This window comes from Taeniopygia guttata, chromosome 6 (assembly GCF_048771995.1).
Source record: "Taeniopygia guttata chromosome 6, bTaeGut7.mat, whole genome shotgun sequence".
Classification (NCBI taxonomy): Eukaryota; Metazoa; Chordata; class Aves; order Passeriformes; family Estrildidae; genus Taeniopygia; species Taeniopygia guttata.
Window position 1 is genome coordinate 23464111 of NC_133031.1, and position 16669 is coordinate 23480779.

Below are 16669 nucleotides of genomic sequence, written 5' to 3' on the forward strand. Positions count from 1 at the left end.
GCAACTCACCCAAGTCAGCGTAGTTCCTCCTGCAGAACTGCCTGCGGCCACCAAAGCACAGGTCGAAGGGCTGCTCATCTGGGCGCCGCAGCTTGTGCCCACTCTCGATGGCGGCAAAGGCCTCCTCAGCATACCGGTAGGTGACAAAGCCATAGTTATCCCTGACATTGGAGGAGATCAGCAGAAAGTTATGTTTGTCCCCCTTGGTCTGCAGCATCTCCTTGAGTAATGGGAAAAGGGCCAAGAGGAGTCATCCCTGAGAAGGGACTGACCCATCTTCCCACAGCTCTTACCCCTCGGAGCGGAAATGCAGGGTACACTCCTCAATGTCCCCAAACACAGAGAAGCGGTGCCGCAGCTCTGACCGTGTCATCCTGCTGGGGATCTTGCCAATAAACACAACTCGCCGCTCCTCCTGCGGGCAGGGATGCCCCATCCATGAGCAGGACCACTCACACAGAACACCCTTCCCTGCATGGCCTCCCACCACACTGTGCCCTGGCCAGGGCCTCCCAGCAATGCTGCTGGCAAGGCTGAACCACCTTAGCTTTTTGAAGTGATAGAGGGGCTATGGACCCCCAAATTTTCAGTCCCAGACTCCCAGCCTTCCATCACTCACTATTGCACGTTCCTTCTGGAGGATCCTCTGCCTTTGGTAGTGGTCCTGTGATTCGTAACTGTATCTGTCAGGGCAGAAACCAGACACATGAGCTATGGAATCATGGGGATGTCAGAAGAGTGATTCCAAACACAAGGGAGATCTTGAAGGAGTGGGTCCATCCCTTCTCCACAGGAGGCTGGGAGATGGGTTGGAGAGCTCACACTCCTGCAGGATGGCCACGCTCACCTTCTCCACCTGTTACTCCTCCTGCGGGGCGAGGGGGAACGGGACTGGCTGCGGGATGTTGACCTGGATGAGTAGGAGGATGTTGATGATGAAGACCTGTCTCGGGACCTGCCACACGACCCACAACTGGAGCGAGAGGAGGACCTGTGGGAACATCTTGAGCGGTACCTGGGGGAAGGAGAGATACAGCTGAGCCCTCCCTCTGTCCAGCATCATGAAGCTCCAAAGCAGAAAAAGGTATCCATCATCCCCATGGTATCCAGCATCCCACTTGGACAGAAACTATCCCCAGGATGGGGAAGCCTCTGCCCAAAATTGCCAGGGCAGAAACAACACTACAGAAATGTTGCTCCATTTGGCTCCCAATGCCACAGAGAAAAGGGAGCAGGCTCGCAGGAGGCACAACTTCTGAAGAGCAAGATATAATCATGGGGGAACTGTGAAGCACAGGGCTTTTCCTGGGAGGGCCCAGAAAGGGCTGGGATTTCTGTGCTGAGCCCCACACAATGCACAGGACAACACTATATCCATGTTGTGCTCAACAGCCATGTCAACAGACACTGCAAGGGCTTCTACAGCAGGGCCAGGGAAAGCTTAAAGACAGCAGGATCGAAACACGTCTGGGATTAAGATGTGCTGCCTCCAGCCAGGAGCACACTCCCTCTCCAAACATGCTGGCCATAGGTGGTGCCTGCTATGGGCAAACCCAGGCCTGGCAGGGCATGCTGCCTGGCTCTGCCACATATTCTCCTGGAGGACAGCAAATCAGGGTGGCACAGTACAGGGGGACATTTTCCAGCACAAGGCCAGCTGATTTGCTGGAAAGCCAAGCAAGACATGTTGCTTGACAGTCCCCAAGCTGCACATCCATGGAACATGGCACTTTTATACCTCCCCTTTCCAACTCCAGCCTCTACATTTACTGGCCATCAATGAAGGGGTCTTGGTTGGACAGGCCCCTCATGCCTCCAGAACCAGCTGAACACTGGGAGAACAGCAGAAAGAGAAATCCTTCACCAGCTCCAGTGCCTCCCAGCCCAGCTGGGACAGGCTGCACATCATTCAGATGCACAAGGACTCCAAAAGAAATGCATACCACAGAGTCCAAGGTGTCCCACTTTCCTACACAGCCACCTGCATAAGGAGAACATGGAGCCCCCAAGGCAGCCAAGCCAGACAGGTTTTTCCCTGTTTGCCTCTAGCAGCTCCCAGGAGAGTTCCACTGTGGCTTCTCTCATTTCTATACCAAGGGCTGCAGCAGCTCCACAGCACAAATATGAACACCTGCCATAATACTCCAGAAAAAGCATCCAAAAGCAAAGATGCAGCCATGGACTTGTAACATGGTCTGGGTGTTCCAGAAGGAATAAGAAAGTCTGGCTCAGCAGTGGTTTGCAGGCATATGGGCCCAGATATGGGCTTCAGCAAGAAATGGGATGGGCAGGGTGTTGCTGCAGCTCCCCCATCCTCTGTGAGACAAACATCTCTTCAGAAGGGACACAAGGAAAAAAGCATCAAATCCAGTCGTCTAGTAGGGCCGTAAAGATGTATCTAGGCTCTTGCAAAAGACCGGCCACTGGACAACTGCCTGTCTTAGGCTGCAATGAAAGACGTAACCAGAAGCATGTATTCTATCACCACCTGTTGAAACCAGGTAGAGCAGTGTTATTCATCTCTTCCATGACCCTGCTTTCATAATTCTGGGGGTAAGGGGGGTATGGGGCATATAATCTGTAAAAACTAAGTGGGGCAGTTTTCTTTATCTCTTCCATGACTCATTCCTCCATCCAGGGAAATATCTTCAGTTAATGGGCCATTGACTCTCACTGCCTAAAATTACATCATCCCATTGTGAGATGCTCCACCCAGGAGGAGGGGCCAAGCATTCCAACCTAAAGAAAAATCTAGTATTTGGAAACCCAGGGGAGCCCTTTTCCACTGGATTCCCAGAGGAAGACCAGGCCCATCTACACCATCACTGGCCCTTCAGAGGAAAAATACACCCTTCTACACGATCATCAGTTCAACAGAACCACTCCTGTCAATCCAGGAGGGCTGCAGCCACCATTTAATTGGACTGCTACCCACACCCTGACCAAGACGGCATCAGGTGACATTCGGGCTCTGTCAGTCTTTTACTGCATTTTTATTTTAATTTTCCTAGGAAAGAACTGTTATTCCTATTCCCGTATCTTTGCCTGAGAGCCCCTTAATTTCAAAATTATAATAATTTGGAGGGAGGGGGTTTACATTTTCCATTTCAAAAGAGGCTCTTGCTTTCCTTAGCAGACACCCGTCTTTTCAAACCAAGACACTGCTCCAAGACCAAGCAACAATTCACTGCTTACCTTCGCCACCGCTTGGGAGGTGGGGAGAGCGACCGTGACCGGGATCGGGAGGACGAGGATGAAGATGAGGACTCACTAGCTCCATCCGAGCTGGAGCTGAAAGAACGGCTGGCACGGCTCCGGCCAGCCCTCCAGCTGTCGGCTGAGGGGCTGGGTGAGTCCTGGGGTCTCCGGTAGCAGCGTAGGGACCTCTTGGCAGCAGCATGGCTGGGCTGGGCACTGGGAGTCTGCACCTCCTGGTCCCGGCAGGGGGATGCAGCTGGAGACAGGAGCACTGAGGTGGGGGGACTGCTGCACTCAGTGGTGGCCTTGTTGGGGATGGTAGTCCGATAATCCAGGGGAGCTAGGCAGGCCATCCCCAGGGGCTCTGGGCTGTGCTTCGTGGTGGTGTTAGGGGCTGGTGGGGTGGGCTCAGGTTGGTCCAGCGTCCATTTGGTTAAGGAGGTGATGGGTTTGATAGTGATGTCCCGGTGGTGTTTGACATTCCAGCGGGAGCCGCCTTCGGCAGGGGGCTGCGTGGCAGGGATATTGCTGCTCTCAGGCCGTGGTGCACCCAGGATGCAGTAGTCATGGTCTCCCGAGCAGACGTGGCTGGGGGCTGTGTTGGCAGGGGCTGGCACCAAGCTCTTCACCTGGATCTTGTTTGGGGGCAGTGGCTTGGCTTTCATCAGCTTGGTTGTCTTCTGGGGCCCTTCCTGGGGCATGGACCCCGGTGACTTGGTCTTGGCCAGCAGTGAGACAACAGGCAAAGGCTTCCAGAGCTGGTGAGGAGGTGTTGCTGGGGGCGTGAGGCCTGGAGAGCATCAGAACACTTACAAGAGCAGCCCTTCACTGCAACCCAGGCAGCTGGTGCTCCCTCATATCCCAGCTCCCCCTTCACTCCCAAGGTGTCCCCCCAGACACACAACAGCCCTGACGCGACATGGCAGACTACCCTCCGTCACCGCAATTATTCATTACCTGCCACATTGGCCAGCTCAGAGGCCTGCAGGCCATCTGGGGGCTTCCTGTCCTGTTGGGTTGGTGCATCCTGCTGAATCTCAGGCCTGAGAATGCGAAAAGAGCTTTGTAAAACACAGCAGGAAAAGCCCAGCCCCATTCCCCACACATGGGGCACCCACTCAGTCTGCCCCACTGGCCAGTTCATGAAGATAGAGGATGCCAGAGAGCTGCAAGCATAAAACTTGCACAGCCTCATCATGCCCATCACCGCTTGTCTCAAGTTTTCCCCCTAAGTGCCAGCTCTGTCCCAGTCCAGTGACAAGCCCAGCCCCTCCTGGGGCAATGGACACAGCCCCAGCACACTTCAAATCCTGCCAGGACTGAAAGCTGCCCTGTGCCTTTGCTCTGCTGGGCTCCATGCTGGGCACCAACTGCCAAAGTTTTGATACTCACCCAGAGCTCCCTGTCAGCTGCCTTTCCTCAGGGGGCTGTACAGGAGTTTCCTCCTTCTTGGCTGAAAAGAAAACAGGTAGGTGAGAGTGGCAACAAGTGGGGCTGAAGAACAGGGTCAACAAAGAACACCAGGAACAACTCAGAAGAGCACAGCACCTGAAACCCAGCTCCCTGAAGAAAAGAGCTGCACATCCTTTTCCCTTTACAGATTCTTCACCACCCTTTTGGTTGCCATGGGGACCCCAGGTGTTTCCACAGGCCAAGGATATGGAGGCAGAAACAGCCACAGGACAAAAGACCCAGGCAGGGTAACATGAGCCCACAGGCAGGAACATCACAACCCTCCCACTACCACCCTGACACAAGGAGCATGGACAGCCCAGGGAGGCCAGCATGGCATGGAGGGAGCCCTGTGGGGACTGCATGCCAGATCCACACCTTCAGACTTCTCAAACTGCTCCAGCAGGCTGGACAGGTCGGTGGCTTCAATCCCTGAGCCGGAGAGAAAGCACAGCAAGTCAGATCAGCTAGAATTCCCCCAGCACTGCAGTGATGCACCCCAAACCCATTCTCCCCCTGCATCAACCTCCCTGGGTGGTAGGGCAAGCACTGGGGAGGAAAAGCAGTAGCAAAGCCTGCAGCAGATATGTGTCTCCCACAAGTATAGGAGGAACCAGCTCTGCAGTCCCAGAAGGGAGTAGTTTCAGGACAGCCAGGCCAGACCATCCATTGTAGGCAACATCCTAGCAGAGTACTGTAAAGAGACTGCAAGCCTGTGGGCATGGCTTTGCCACCCTCAACCCCAGAAGTGCCAGGAACCAGTCTTGCTACCCAGGTTGCCGGCAGCACCGCAGCCTTGCTGGCTGCTGACACTCAACCCAGCATCCTGCAGCCCTCCCACTCACCGATCTCGCTGATGAAGGCTTGCACAATGTCCTTGCTGCTGTCTCTGGGCTGGGCTGGGCTGAGGAGTGGCTGGTGCCTCCATGGCCGCACAGCGGGTGCCTTGGTGGGAAGGCTGCTTTCTCGACCTGCTTTCCGTGGTGGTGCCACAGCCTGGGAGGTGGCTTTTTGGCCAGGCAACTCCTGCCCAGCAGCTGCCTTGGGCTCCAACAGGGCTTTGTCTGCTGCCTCCTTCCCTGGCTCAACAGCCTTCTCCATGGTGTGGGTGCCAGGGGACTCCCCAACAGGGGCAGGAAATACCTCTGCTGGGCAGCAGATGGCAGCTGGGGGAGCCTTTGGGAGCTGGTTGGGAGTTGCAGCTTGGGACTCCTCCAGAGGCTGGGTGGGGACAGCCTGGGGGACTGGCACTGCAGGAGGGACCCTGCTGGGCTGGGGAGTGGCAGCTGAGGGGGCTGGCAGGGGCTGGGCTGGGGCCGGAGGGGCCTTGGAGAGGGAGCTCTCTCCTGCCATCCGTGCCTGCCTCCTGGGATCTGACACCCTGCCAGCCGCCGGCCTGGCCGGGCCACCTGCAGGCCCCATCTCGCTGCTCGGGGCAGCAGGTGACTGCGCGGGGAAGGCTGGTGGCTCCGCACAGCTGAGCATAGGGGCGGCAGGAGACTGCCCATGCAGAGGGGCTGTGCCGGGGTGGCTGCCAGCTGGGAAGGCAGTGGCAGCCTGCACTGCTGCTCCGGGGTCCCTGTATGAAAGGGAAGGCACCGGAGGTGGCATGGGGATTCCAGGCCAGTAGGATGGTGGTGCCCACCCAACTGGGGCATAGGGGCCGAATGGAGGCGGGGGTGGCAAAGGTGGAGGGGGCCAGGCCATGGCTGGAGGCGGGAGGCCAGGCATCACATGAAAAGTACTGGAGGAGCTGGCGCTGGGTGGTGGGGGCAAACCCACGGGCTGCGGACTGAAGCAGGGCCAGGAAGGCACTGGTGGGTACAGGGCATAAGCACCGGCAGAGGCTGGCGGCATCCCAGTGGGGGCCACCCCAGCAGCTGAGGGCACATTTGGTGCAACAAAAGGCATTGGTGTAGATGGGGGTGGTGGAGGGGTGGCAGGTGCTGGGGCTGAAGTCAGAGCAGTGGAAGCTTTGCTGGCATGAGAAGGGACAGCAGCAGGGCTGGTGGGTTTGTCTGGTCCCTTCTGAGCACCGTCTGCCTCGGTGGCGGAGCGCATGGGTGACACCAGGCAGGGGATCTCCGCCAGCTCTGTTGGAGGCTCAGGGACACTGGGCCACTTGCTGGCCACTTGCTTCTTGCCTTCCTGGCTGCCACTCGTGCTGGGCTGACGGTGCAGCATGCGGATGCGGTACTCACGCAGGCTCAAGGCCTTGGGTTTGGCTTCCTTAGGCAGGCCCTCACTCGGCTCTGCTGCTGGCAGGCTCTGGGCAGGTTTCAGCCCAACACCTTGCTCTGGGAGCTGAGAGGCAGCCTCCAAGACCCCACTGCTCTGTCCAGCAAATGGCTGCGCATCTCCCTCACCCTCAGCCTGGTCTGTCAGGCTGGGATGTGCAGTTGCTCGCTGCCCCTTCACACTTGGTGCAGTCTTCTCCAGGGACACCGGAATCTTGTTCTCCAGGGCCACACTCACGGTTTCTGGTGCTGGCTCCTTCTGTAGCTCCTGCTTTACCTTCTTAGGCAGGAAGGCCCCTGCTGTGCTCTGAGGCCTGCCCCGGGGCTGTGGTGCCCGCTCAGCATGCAGCTCCATCTGCCCCTCCTTCCGGGCTCGTTCCAGCTGCTGTGCCAGGAAGTCTGAGACCTGAACAGAGGGACACTCTGCCCGTTGCCGGCTGACGCCTGGCTGGACATGGGGCTGTCCAGAGCCAGCAGAACGGAGACGGTGGGCTACAGAGTCCCTGCCAGGCCTGGTCTGCTTGCTTTGGTCCTCCTCTGCTTTCTTTTTCCTACTCTTCCTTGCTCTCTCACGGCCCCGTCCCTTCTCAGAGCATTCACGTTTTCCACCTGCTGGAGCTCCTGTGCTGTGCCAGGAGCTGGTGTTGGGACTTGAGGCTCCAGGTGCCACTGTCTCCAGTGGGGAGGTGGCTTCTGGAGTAGTGCATGAAGGCTCCTTCCCAGGCAATTTTTCCTCTTTCTCCTCTTCCACCCCATTTTCCTGCATTGGAGCTCCTGACAGCTCCCCTCGATCTTCTGGGATTGACTCCTCGGTAGCCTCCTCTACTCCCAGGACCTGGGGCTCCAGGTCAGGGGAGCTGGGAGTGAAGGGCTGCAGAACCACAGGGATCTCCACACTCTCTCCCTCTCCAGGCACAATTTCCAGCAAGACAGGACTGCTCAGAAGTTCCTTAGCCACAGGCTCCGTGTCAGGGTCCAGGCACACAGTGAAGGTGGGCAGGCAGTAGGGGTGCATGGACTTCACCAGCTCACTCAGGGATACGTCACCTGTGTTGATGATGCAGGGGTCTTCATGCTCCTCCAGCGCCGCCCCTGCCTTGCTCACACGGAAATCCACAGCTTCCCTGCTGCTGTCTAGCTCCAGGCCCAAGGCAGCCTCTTCCTCTTCTTCCTCCCCATCACTGCGCTGTGGCAGGGGCTGCTCTCGGGCTCGGTGCCAGCCCACCTTCCTCTCCACTCTCGGGGTACTGCAGACTTGCTTCTTTGGCAGCACTGGGTCCTCAAGGCCATGAGTAGCACGGTCCCAGGCCACATCTGTATCAGTCTGGGAAGGGGGACCATAGCAAACATCAGTTCCTGGGCTCGTAGCAGCACTCCCCCAGGACAGCCAACTGGGTCTGCTGCAACTCTACAGCATAGCCCCATAGCTGACAAAAAGCTGGGACACGTTTGACCTGCCCAGTAAAACACAACAGAGCTGGAAGTCTGACACTCCTATGGGAGCATCCCCAGTCCCTGGCACCCACCATGTGAGGCAGACCCTGCTCCCACTACCACTGGTGCCTTGCAAAAGCATCGTCTCAGGGAAAAGATGCCTGTGCCAGGAGGGAAGGCTGGGGCTGGGGGCTGCAGCAGAGGCAGTTATCCCAGCACCACCCCAACACTGCTGCTTCAGCTTCCCCTGCTCAGCTGCTCACCTTCCCAACCACAGAGACACTGCTGCTGCCGCTGAGAGGCCTGAGAGCCTTAGGCTGATCCAGGGTAGAGCTCTCGCACTCCAGCAACGGGCGGGATAAGGTGAGAAACTTCTGAAACTGGAAAGATGGACAGAAGATGAGACAGTGGCAGTTATGTGCTGCTGGAGGGGACAGGCCACCCCTGACCCCACAGTGCCCACAGACCAGACTTCACCCCACAAAGCCCAAGAGCAACCAGCCCTGTTTCACCCACACTGCACGCAGCTCCCATTGGGGACGTGCTGCTCCCCAAAGCCTCTGGCACATCTCTGGCTCTATATAAAGACTCAAGGGGGAGGCATGGCCCTCCAGAGCACTTCTCTCACATTGGAACTGTCATGAGAGTATTTCTCAGGGTACTGGGGACCAGGCTCCTACTGCTTCAGGGCACCCTCATGCTAGGATCTAGCAGAGCCCTGCTTGAGCATCCTCCCATGGGCTCTGGGGTCAGGCTGCATCTGCCCCCCCAACTTACCGAGGGATTCTCCCGCTCACGAGGTGAGGTCAGCAGCTCTGCATCCATGATGGTATCAAAGGGGGACAAGGTCTCATCATCCGTGCTGTCCAGGATCTCTGTGATGGCAGTCAGCAGGGACAGCTCGTTCTGTGCATCCAGGCAGGTCTTGCCTTGCTGCAAGGGTAGGGATGGTCTCAGAGGGCGATGGGATACAGCCCTAAGACCTGGACATTGAGGACACTGCCATCACCCCCACCCATGCCACAGCCAAGGCCAGCCCGACCTCCACATCCCACATCTGTGTGTGAGCTCCCACCTCGCTCAGAGAAAGATCCTCAATGATGGAGATCACAGAGGAGTCAAGATAGTTCTGCATTGTTCCCAGGATCTCTTCAGCTTCTAAGATGGTTTCTGCATCCAACGATGTTAAGTTCAGGTCATCGGCCTCAAGGGAAAAGCACTGTTGAGGAGCATGGGGAGCCAGGTAAACACTTTGCACAGCCCCACTACCAGCACTGATTTCCTCACAGTACACATGGGCACCCGACAGCCCCTGCTGCAAACAGTGGCTGGGCATCCCCAGCACCCTGAACACGCAGGGGAAGCAGGTGGGACGCAGATGCAGATCAGAAGGTGGCATAGGGGACCTTCTCCCTTGCTTTCAGGAGAGCCCACTGCACAGAGGCCTGTGCTGCTTTCAGCCCAAGACCCTTCCAATTACTCAGGATGCCTCCACACCGAAAATTTCTGCCTGATTCACTCTGCAGCTGCATGACTGGGAAAGATGAATGGATGAAACACCAGGGTCTACCCAATACCACACAGTGGTCGTGCAGGACAGGGAGGGGACAGGCTAGCTCTAGCCACCTCATGGACTGTCACGCGCTCCTCCAATTCCGGCTGTTGGCGCTTCAGATGAGCCCAAAACCATTACGAAACTCATAACAAAAGTGCAGGAGTCAGCAAGAGGGGTGCAGCCAGCTGCCACTGCTGGAGCCCTACCCCAATATCTCTGCTGCAGGCTACAAGAGGACATGGTCTGTGCTTGCAATCCACGACCAAAACAGCTTTGTTACGCTTCCTCCTTCAAATTCCCAGCACCACATCCTTTCCAATCCCCCAGCCACCTTCAAGGATGCTTGGGTAATTTAAAAAAGTATTTGCACTGCACCCCAGGGTGTCACACAGCCATGCTGCAGGACGGCCAGGAAAAGCCAGATGCTGGGCAAGGGCAGGGGCTGCAGCCCCCAGCTGAGCAGAGCCACAGGACATATAGAGCAGAGCAGCAGCACAGGCGTGCCACCGGCACGAGACACGATGGGAATTCCTGTTTGTAGATGGGCTTAGGCAGAGAGATAATGGAGGCTAGGAAGATAAGGGCACCAAGGACAGAGCCCTGGGAGAGTACACCTCCCTCCCAAAGCTAGCTGGGAGCAGGCTGCGACCCATCTTCCTGCCCTTGGAGCAGCACCAGTGCTGTAAGAATACGGCCGAGCCTTCGGGGATGCACATATGATGCAGTTCACTTCTGTATCATGTAGGTACCACACCTTGCATGAGCCTGTGCCCATGCAGAACAAATTGTATCTTGTCCCTAGAGAGAAACTGCTAATACTTTGAAATCCTCTTCTAGCAAGCAGTAAACTGCACCAGAGAGACAGCAGGAATTTCACAAAATAGATGTTTCTAAAATACAACAGTACCAAAGCCACATACCCAAACCCCTGGTCCCTGGGGTTCTTCAAAGTCTCTGACAGGACTAAGCAGGCACTGCTGGCCACAGCACAGCCAGGAGCCCTGTGCAACCCCAGAACACAGGCACCCCAAGACCAGGCTTGAAATCAAAGCCAGGACATCCACAGCAATGCTCTGAAGCTACCCATCCCAAATTCTCCCAGTCTGTGACATGACAGCCCGAAGGACCAGGAGTGTACAGTGGTTTGGGGCTCAGCAGACAGCTTGCCAGCCCAGAGCAGCCTCTCCCAGGGCCCTCTGCCTGGAAGTGGAGCCCACCAGTGATACCAGGACACCTCTCCACTCCACCCCACCATGCAGATCAGGCTATGGAGCAGTTTTAGAGCAGTTTTCCTGCTCAGCATCTCCAGCCCCCTCCCTCGCCGGTGCTGGCTGCTGGTCAGCGCGCAGCGCAGAGCCTGCTGGCAGCTCTCTAGGTGCAGCCTGGCTGCGATTCCCGACCAAGCCTCACACAGATACTGGGAGGACATCCAGGCTCACACGCCCAGCCCCAGAGTGCAACCCTGAGTCAGCGGTGACCGGCAGGCAGAGGTACCCGGGCCACCAAAGGAGCCAACACGATGGAGCACCAGCAGCTCAGGGACGCATGTGACCCCTGCCTGTAGATGGCAAAGAGATCCGAAGGACACCCCGGGGCTGCACAGCCCTGCCCACCTGGCCACAGGGCGGCTCTCCCCAAAGAAAACATGTAATAAAAGGTTTCCAGCTGTGATCAGCGCTGGACATTAGGAGGGAGGGAAGTAAAACCCTCCCACTCAAATGGCCTCTTCCTGTGGCTCCTGCCCGCAGCCCGGGAGGGAGGGAGGGACGGAGGGCAATCTCCCATGCCTTCCTCGACTCCCTTGACTCAGCGCCTTGCAACAAGGAGTCTCGCAGCCGTGAGTCACCGGCCTGGGCTGTATTCCCCCAGGATTCCCTTTGATCCACCTGGGGACGGGCACCTCCTGCAGCCCTCATCACTTGAGCATCGTTTGTGCGTCGGGGCGGGGGTTCGAACCAGCCCAGCCTGCTCCAGCGTCCCTGCCGCTCTCCTCCCTGCCAGGGACCCCTGTCACTCCTAGCCCGGAGGGGAGGGGGAATCCGCCGTGCCTTCCTTCACAGCTCCCTGCGTTTGCTTGAAGCAGCGCTGCAGGGAAGAGGGTCACGGGATTGTTCAAGGACAGGCTTCAGCTCTGGCCACGCTGTGCCCAAGCAACCAGCACTGCCGGGGAGAAGGGAGGATGCTCACAGCCCCAGAGTGGCCTTTGGGCACCAGGGTTCTGGGACTGAGCTAACTGCTTGCAATGGACGCAGTCTAAGCGAGGCCAGCACTGTGCCGGCACCCACCCGGCACAGGGTACGCTGCGCTCGCTGCTCTGGTCCCCGGAAGGGACAACGGAGGCCCCCGCAGGCCGCTGCTGACACGTGTGCCCGGCGTGCTGCGGCTACGCCCCGAGCACAGGGCGGCCATGGTCCCCGGCTGGCTGCCAAGGCTGCTCTTACAGCGCCGGAGCTGCCGGCAAGGGCGCGGGGGAAGCCCGGGAAGCCGGGGGGCTCCGCCCGGCGAGCGCGGCACAGCCAGAGGATGCTCCGTGGATTCCTCTGGCGCTTTCGGAAAACATCAGGCGGGAACACACCTCTCTTCCCCCATACGCAGCCCACTCTGCTCGCGTCGGGGAGGGGCCAGACGGGGTTGGCGTCCTCCAGCCCGGAGTCGGGGACATGGGGGGGATCTCCCCCGCAACCCCTCAGCCACGCAGGAGCCAGATGGAGGCAGCCTTTTTTTCCCCGAAAAAAATCCCGACAAACACACAACACAGGTGCCCCCGCGTCCCCTCCTGGGGTGCTGCATCCCCGTGATCCCCGTCCAGACAGCAGCGCACTCGCACCCAGCCCAGCCCCGCCAGGGGCCCACCGGGGCCGGTGACAGCGGCAGCGCCGCGCCCCACACCTGCCCCGGCACGGGAACCTCTTGCTACGGGATAAAGCCCCGCTTCCCGTGGATAATTTCTCTGTATGGCTGGGGGAACCTCCCCCGGCCCAGACCACGTTCTGCAACCAGAGCTCCTGCTACCGAAACCGGCGGATGTCGGTGTCCCAAACCGCGCCAGCCCCAGCTCCCTGCGGCCGCAGGTGGCAGAGAGCAGCGCCGGGATGGAGGGACCGCGGCGGAATGACGCGAGCGGCATCCCCCTGTGCCCCCCACCCAAGGCCGGGGCGTCATCTCCCGCAGGGGACACCAAGCCACCCGTCTCGCCGGGTCCCGTGGCCGTGGTGCGGCCCCCCCTAGCTCCATAATCTCCCGGCACCAACATCCCACGCCGGCGAGAGAGCTTCGGGCATCCCACTCCCCCACCCAAAGAAAGGGCACCCCATTCCGGGGACCAGCGGAGGCGTCGCCGGCCCATGTTGCGACCCCCGCTCGCCGCCGGTGCGGCGGGCCCGCTCCGGCACACGTGGTGCAGCCGCCGCAGGAGCCGCCCCGGCCTCCACGTGTCACGGCACGGCGCGGCCCGCCGCGCCCCGCCGCCCCTTACCTGCAGGGGGCTACCGGCGCGGAAAGGCGGCTCGCGCAGGGCTCCGCCGCTCGCCAGGCCCCGTGGAGCGGCGGCGGCGGCAGCACCACCGGCCCCGGCCCCGCTGGCGGCGGGCACCGCTCCGCCCCGCCGCGCCGCCATCTTGGCGCCTCTGCTCCCAGCGCGGCCACTGCCGAGAGCGCCACGTGACCGCCGCCCGCCCCGCACTACAGCTCCCGGCGACCCCCGCGCCGCCCCGCCCGCGCGCGGCACGCCGGGAGCGCACCCTTTTGCCGCTGGCCGCGCGCCGAGAGGCGGGCACCAGCCTGAGGCAGAGCCCGGCCGCGGCAGCGCGGGCGGCCATCTTGAGGGCGGGCAGAGCCTCAGGCTTCGCCGCCATCGCTGCGGCGGGCGGGGCCGGGAGGGTCGGCCCAGCCCCGCGAGGCGCGGTGGGAGGGGCGGCGCGGGCGGGAATGGCGGGAAGCGCCCCCTGGGGGCGGGGCAGGCGCGCGTTTTCCCGCGGCGGCGCAGCCCGCCCCGCCGGCTCCGGTGCGCACGTGTGCGCGGGCGGCCCGCCGGTCCCCGCGCTCCCAGGGCAGGGACGGAGCTGCTGCGGGCTGTGAGCGTCCCCTCCGCCCGAGGTGCCTGTGCTGCACTGCCGTGCTGCTCCACTGAGCCGAACCTCGTGTGGGGCTGGTGTGACACGCACATGTGGTGGGCACAGGGGAGATGAAATAAACTATCGGGTATGAAAGAAGGGATGGGCACCGTGAGCTGCCGCGCAGCCTCCTGGCATGGCAACGAGGCAGGGTACCCGTACCCAAGTCACTGCTTGTGCCTAGCCTTGCGCTGCTCTCCAAAGCTGGCACACAGAAAATCACCTGGAAAATGTGAAGGAGCCAAACTGGCCTCGCTGGACAGATTTGCTGTCCAGCCTGGCTCCCCAGGAAAGCAAGGGATGTCGGTCTGCACAGGTGCTTTGCCTGGCCCTGTTTGGTACCCTCTGTTCAGGAAGCCCAGGGTCCCTTTGGGTACTGTCACTTCCCGTGGCTCTTCTGGCTTACAGACAGACAGTAGGATCATCTCATGGAGTTCAGGGATGTGCTTACAGCAGCACAGGTGCAGTGTGGACATGGCACTGGAGCTCTGAAGTGCACAGTTTGCCTGGCAGGGGGTAATTGTCCCTGCCTCTACCTCAGTCCCTGGAGCACAGGCCTGCCCAGGGCAGATTCCCTTGGAGATCCAGAAGAGAGAGCTGCTTTTCTCGGCCCTGTGTGCCTGGTCATTGGGCTGAACTATGCCTGACACATGGAGCCTCATCCTGCTCTCCTTCCTTCCACCCCTGCCACAAGGGACTTTAAAACGTGATCACTCACCACACATCACTTCCTGCCTCACAGGCGCTGCTCCTCCCTAGCCACAAACACGCTCTCTGTCCAGGGGAGATGCTCCCCTCCACCTCCTTGTCCCAGGAGCCCATAGCACATCTCACCAACACTTGTATCTGGCCAAAATGCTGTTTGAGGAGCAGGCAGGCTGCTGTGTCTTTCTCCAGGGCTATGGATCAATGTATGAGTGCTGCAGAGCACACCTGTTGCAATGTGCAAATGTGAGCACACTGCTGGGGTGTGGGGGATTTTGCTGGATGTAACTGGCTCCTCAGGCCAGCACGTGCTTCTGGCACTGCAGAGGAAGCTGGGGAAACTGGGCAAGTGCTCCAGGTTCTCTGCAGCCCAGGTACGGTTAAGGAACAAGTCACTTTTGAAAAGTCAGTGTTTTCATCCATTGGCCTGACAAGAAGCTGTCCATAACCTGGCACCCAGAGACCTGCTGATAGAGATGTGGAGCAATATTCCCCTTGGAGCCGTGCAGCTTTCCTTATCCTGCTCCACACCCTCCTTTCCTGTCATGTCCTCTCCCCTGGGCACATCCAGGGCATGCAGTGACCTGCCTTATCCCTCTGACCCTGTGTTTAGCAGGACTCTGGCACAACAAGGCTGATCTCTGACAGAGCAAGCCTAGCCTGGTGTGCATCCTGTAAAGTGGGACCATATTCCTTGCACATAGGGTTCCTGGAGTGTCACCATAGGGAATCCCACCTGCAGGCATCTCCCTCCCCCAGTACAATCCCCAGCAGGGATGCACTCCTGGCTCAGGGCAACACCAGGCATTCCTGCTGGTTTACAAGAAAAACAAACAACAGCCAGAAAGGAAAATGCGCATTCTACATCCCTGGCTCCCCTCCCTCCCCTCTCTGTGTTGTGACCATTCCCTGGCCAGGCACAGCCAGATGCTGCTCAGGGCCATCCAGTTTCAGCCCAGGCAGCACCCAGGGTGGGCAGCTTGCTCAGGGCTAATAGGCACAGCGTGAAAAGAAGAGCTCAAAAGCCCATCTGATGCTTAATGGACATCTCCACTCAGTAGAGAGGAATGTGAGTCCCAACCCGGCAGGAGCAGACGGGCTGGAGTTGGCCCTACAGAGAGAAAAGAGGGCTTTGGCTCCCTGGGGCAGTTTGCTCAGCCCAGCACACTGCTGCTCCCACTGTGGGGCTGCATCTTGGCAGGGTACTACAGGGACAGTGCTTGCCTTTGCAGACTGGGCTCTAGCCCAACAGCTGGTGTGCAGGAGCAGAGCTGCGTGGGGCTGGGCCAGCATCCCTGATGAGATCCTCTAAGGGTGGGTGTCCCCCAGAGAGACCCTGTCCATGTGGGACTCTGCTCCTTCTGCCCTGGCATCTCTCTGGTCCCCAGCCTCACCGGGATGCTGTCACATTTCTTCTGCAGCACAGACCAGAGCAGCTCCCAGCCTCCTGTCTAGCAGCCTCTGCCATCGCGCACAAGGCACAGCAATCGCTGGTCACACTCTCCCTGATTGTGCAAAGCACTGCTGCGAACCCTCTTCCTTTCTGCCCTCTGGCCCTCTCTGGCCCCTTTCCTCCCACCTAAACCTCCACAGTGCCGTGTCTTCCCTGTGCCCCGGGGCTGGGACACTGGCCAGGTCCCAAAAAGCACAAGCCTTCAGCAGCAGGCTCCTCCATGCGGAACCGCCGCGGCTGCTCTGCTCGTCCCCACGGCCTCCCGGGGGAAACCCCCACAAGCTGCCCTGAGGACACCGGGGCGCTCAGCGGCCGACCCGGGCGCGGGTCCCTGAGCACTCGTCCCTCCAGCTGAGTCTCTCTCAGGCCCGGGGAAGAGCAGCCCCGGCCGGGTGTGAGGACGGAAGCGTCAGCCCCCGGGAACCCCCGCAGCCCTGAGAACCCTCACCCACCACGGGTGTGTGGGGAGAGCGCTGCCCCTGCAGCTGCTGGGCTGCAAAGCCCAGGGGGCAGGGCCGAGAGC

General features: G+C 59.6%; 1 protein-coding gene across 2 annotated transcripts in view; it reads right to left on the reverse strand.

The window, feature by feature from the left end:
* The window catches only part of PPRC1 (PPARG related coactivator 1), a 14153-nt gene extending 622 nt beyond the window's left edge, over positions 1–13531 (reverse strand). The window contains exons 1-13 of one of the 2 annotated variants that reach the window (XM_072931182.1): positions 13352–13531; positions 9397–9540; positions 9099–9254; positions 8585–8701; positions 5496–8211; positions 5029–5082; positions 4591–4651; positions 4156–4241; positions 3196–3988; positions 848–1015; positions 620–683; positions 294–415; positions 10–161 (exon numbers count right to left, since the gene is read on the reverse strand). In XM_072931182.1, the coding sequence (XP_072787283.1) occupies positions 10–161; positions 294–415; positions 620–683; positions 848–1015; positions 3196–3988; positions 4156–4241; positions 4591–4651; positions 5029–5082; positions 5496–8211; positions 8585–8701; positions 9099–9254; positions 9397–9540; positions 13352–13492 (4774 nt within the window). In that variant the 5' untranslated portion in view covers positions 13493–13531. Of the gene's footprint in view, positions 1–9; positions 162–293; positions 416–619; positions 684–847; positions 1016–3195; positions 3989–4155; positions 4242–4590; positions 4652–5028; positions 5083–5495; positions 8212–8584; positions 8702–9098; positions 9255–9396; positions 13324–13351 lie in introns of those variants that run through there. The other variant, XM_030276250.4, reaches the window with a different exon arrangement.
* Positions 13532–16669: the final 3138 nt, after the last annotated feature.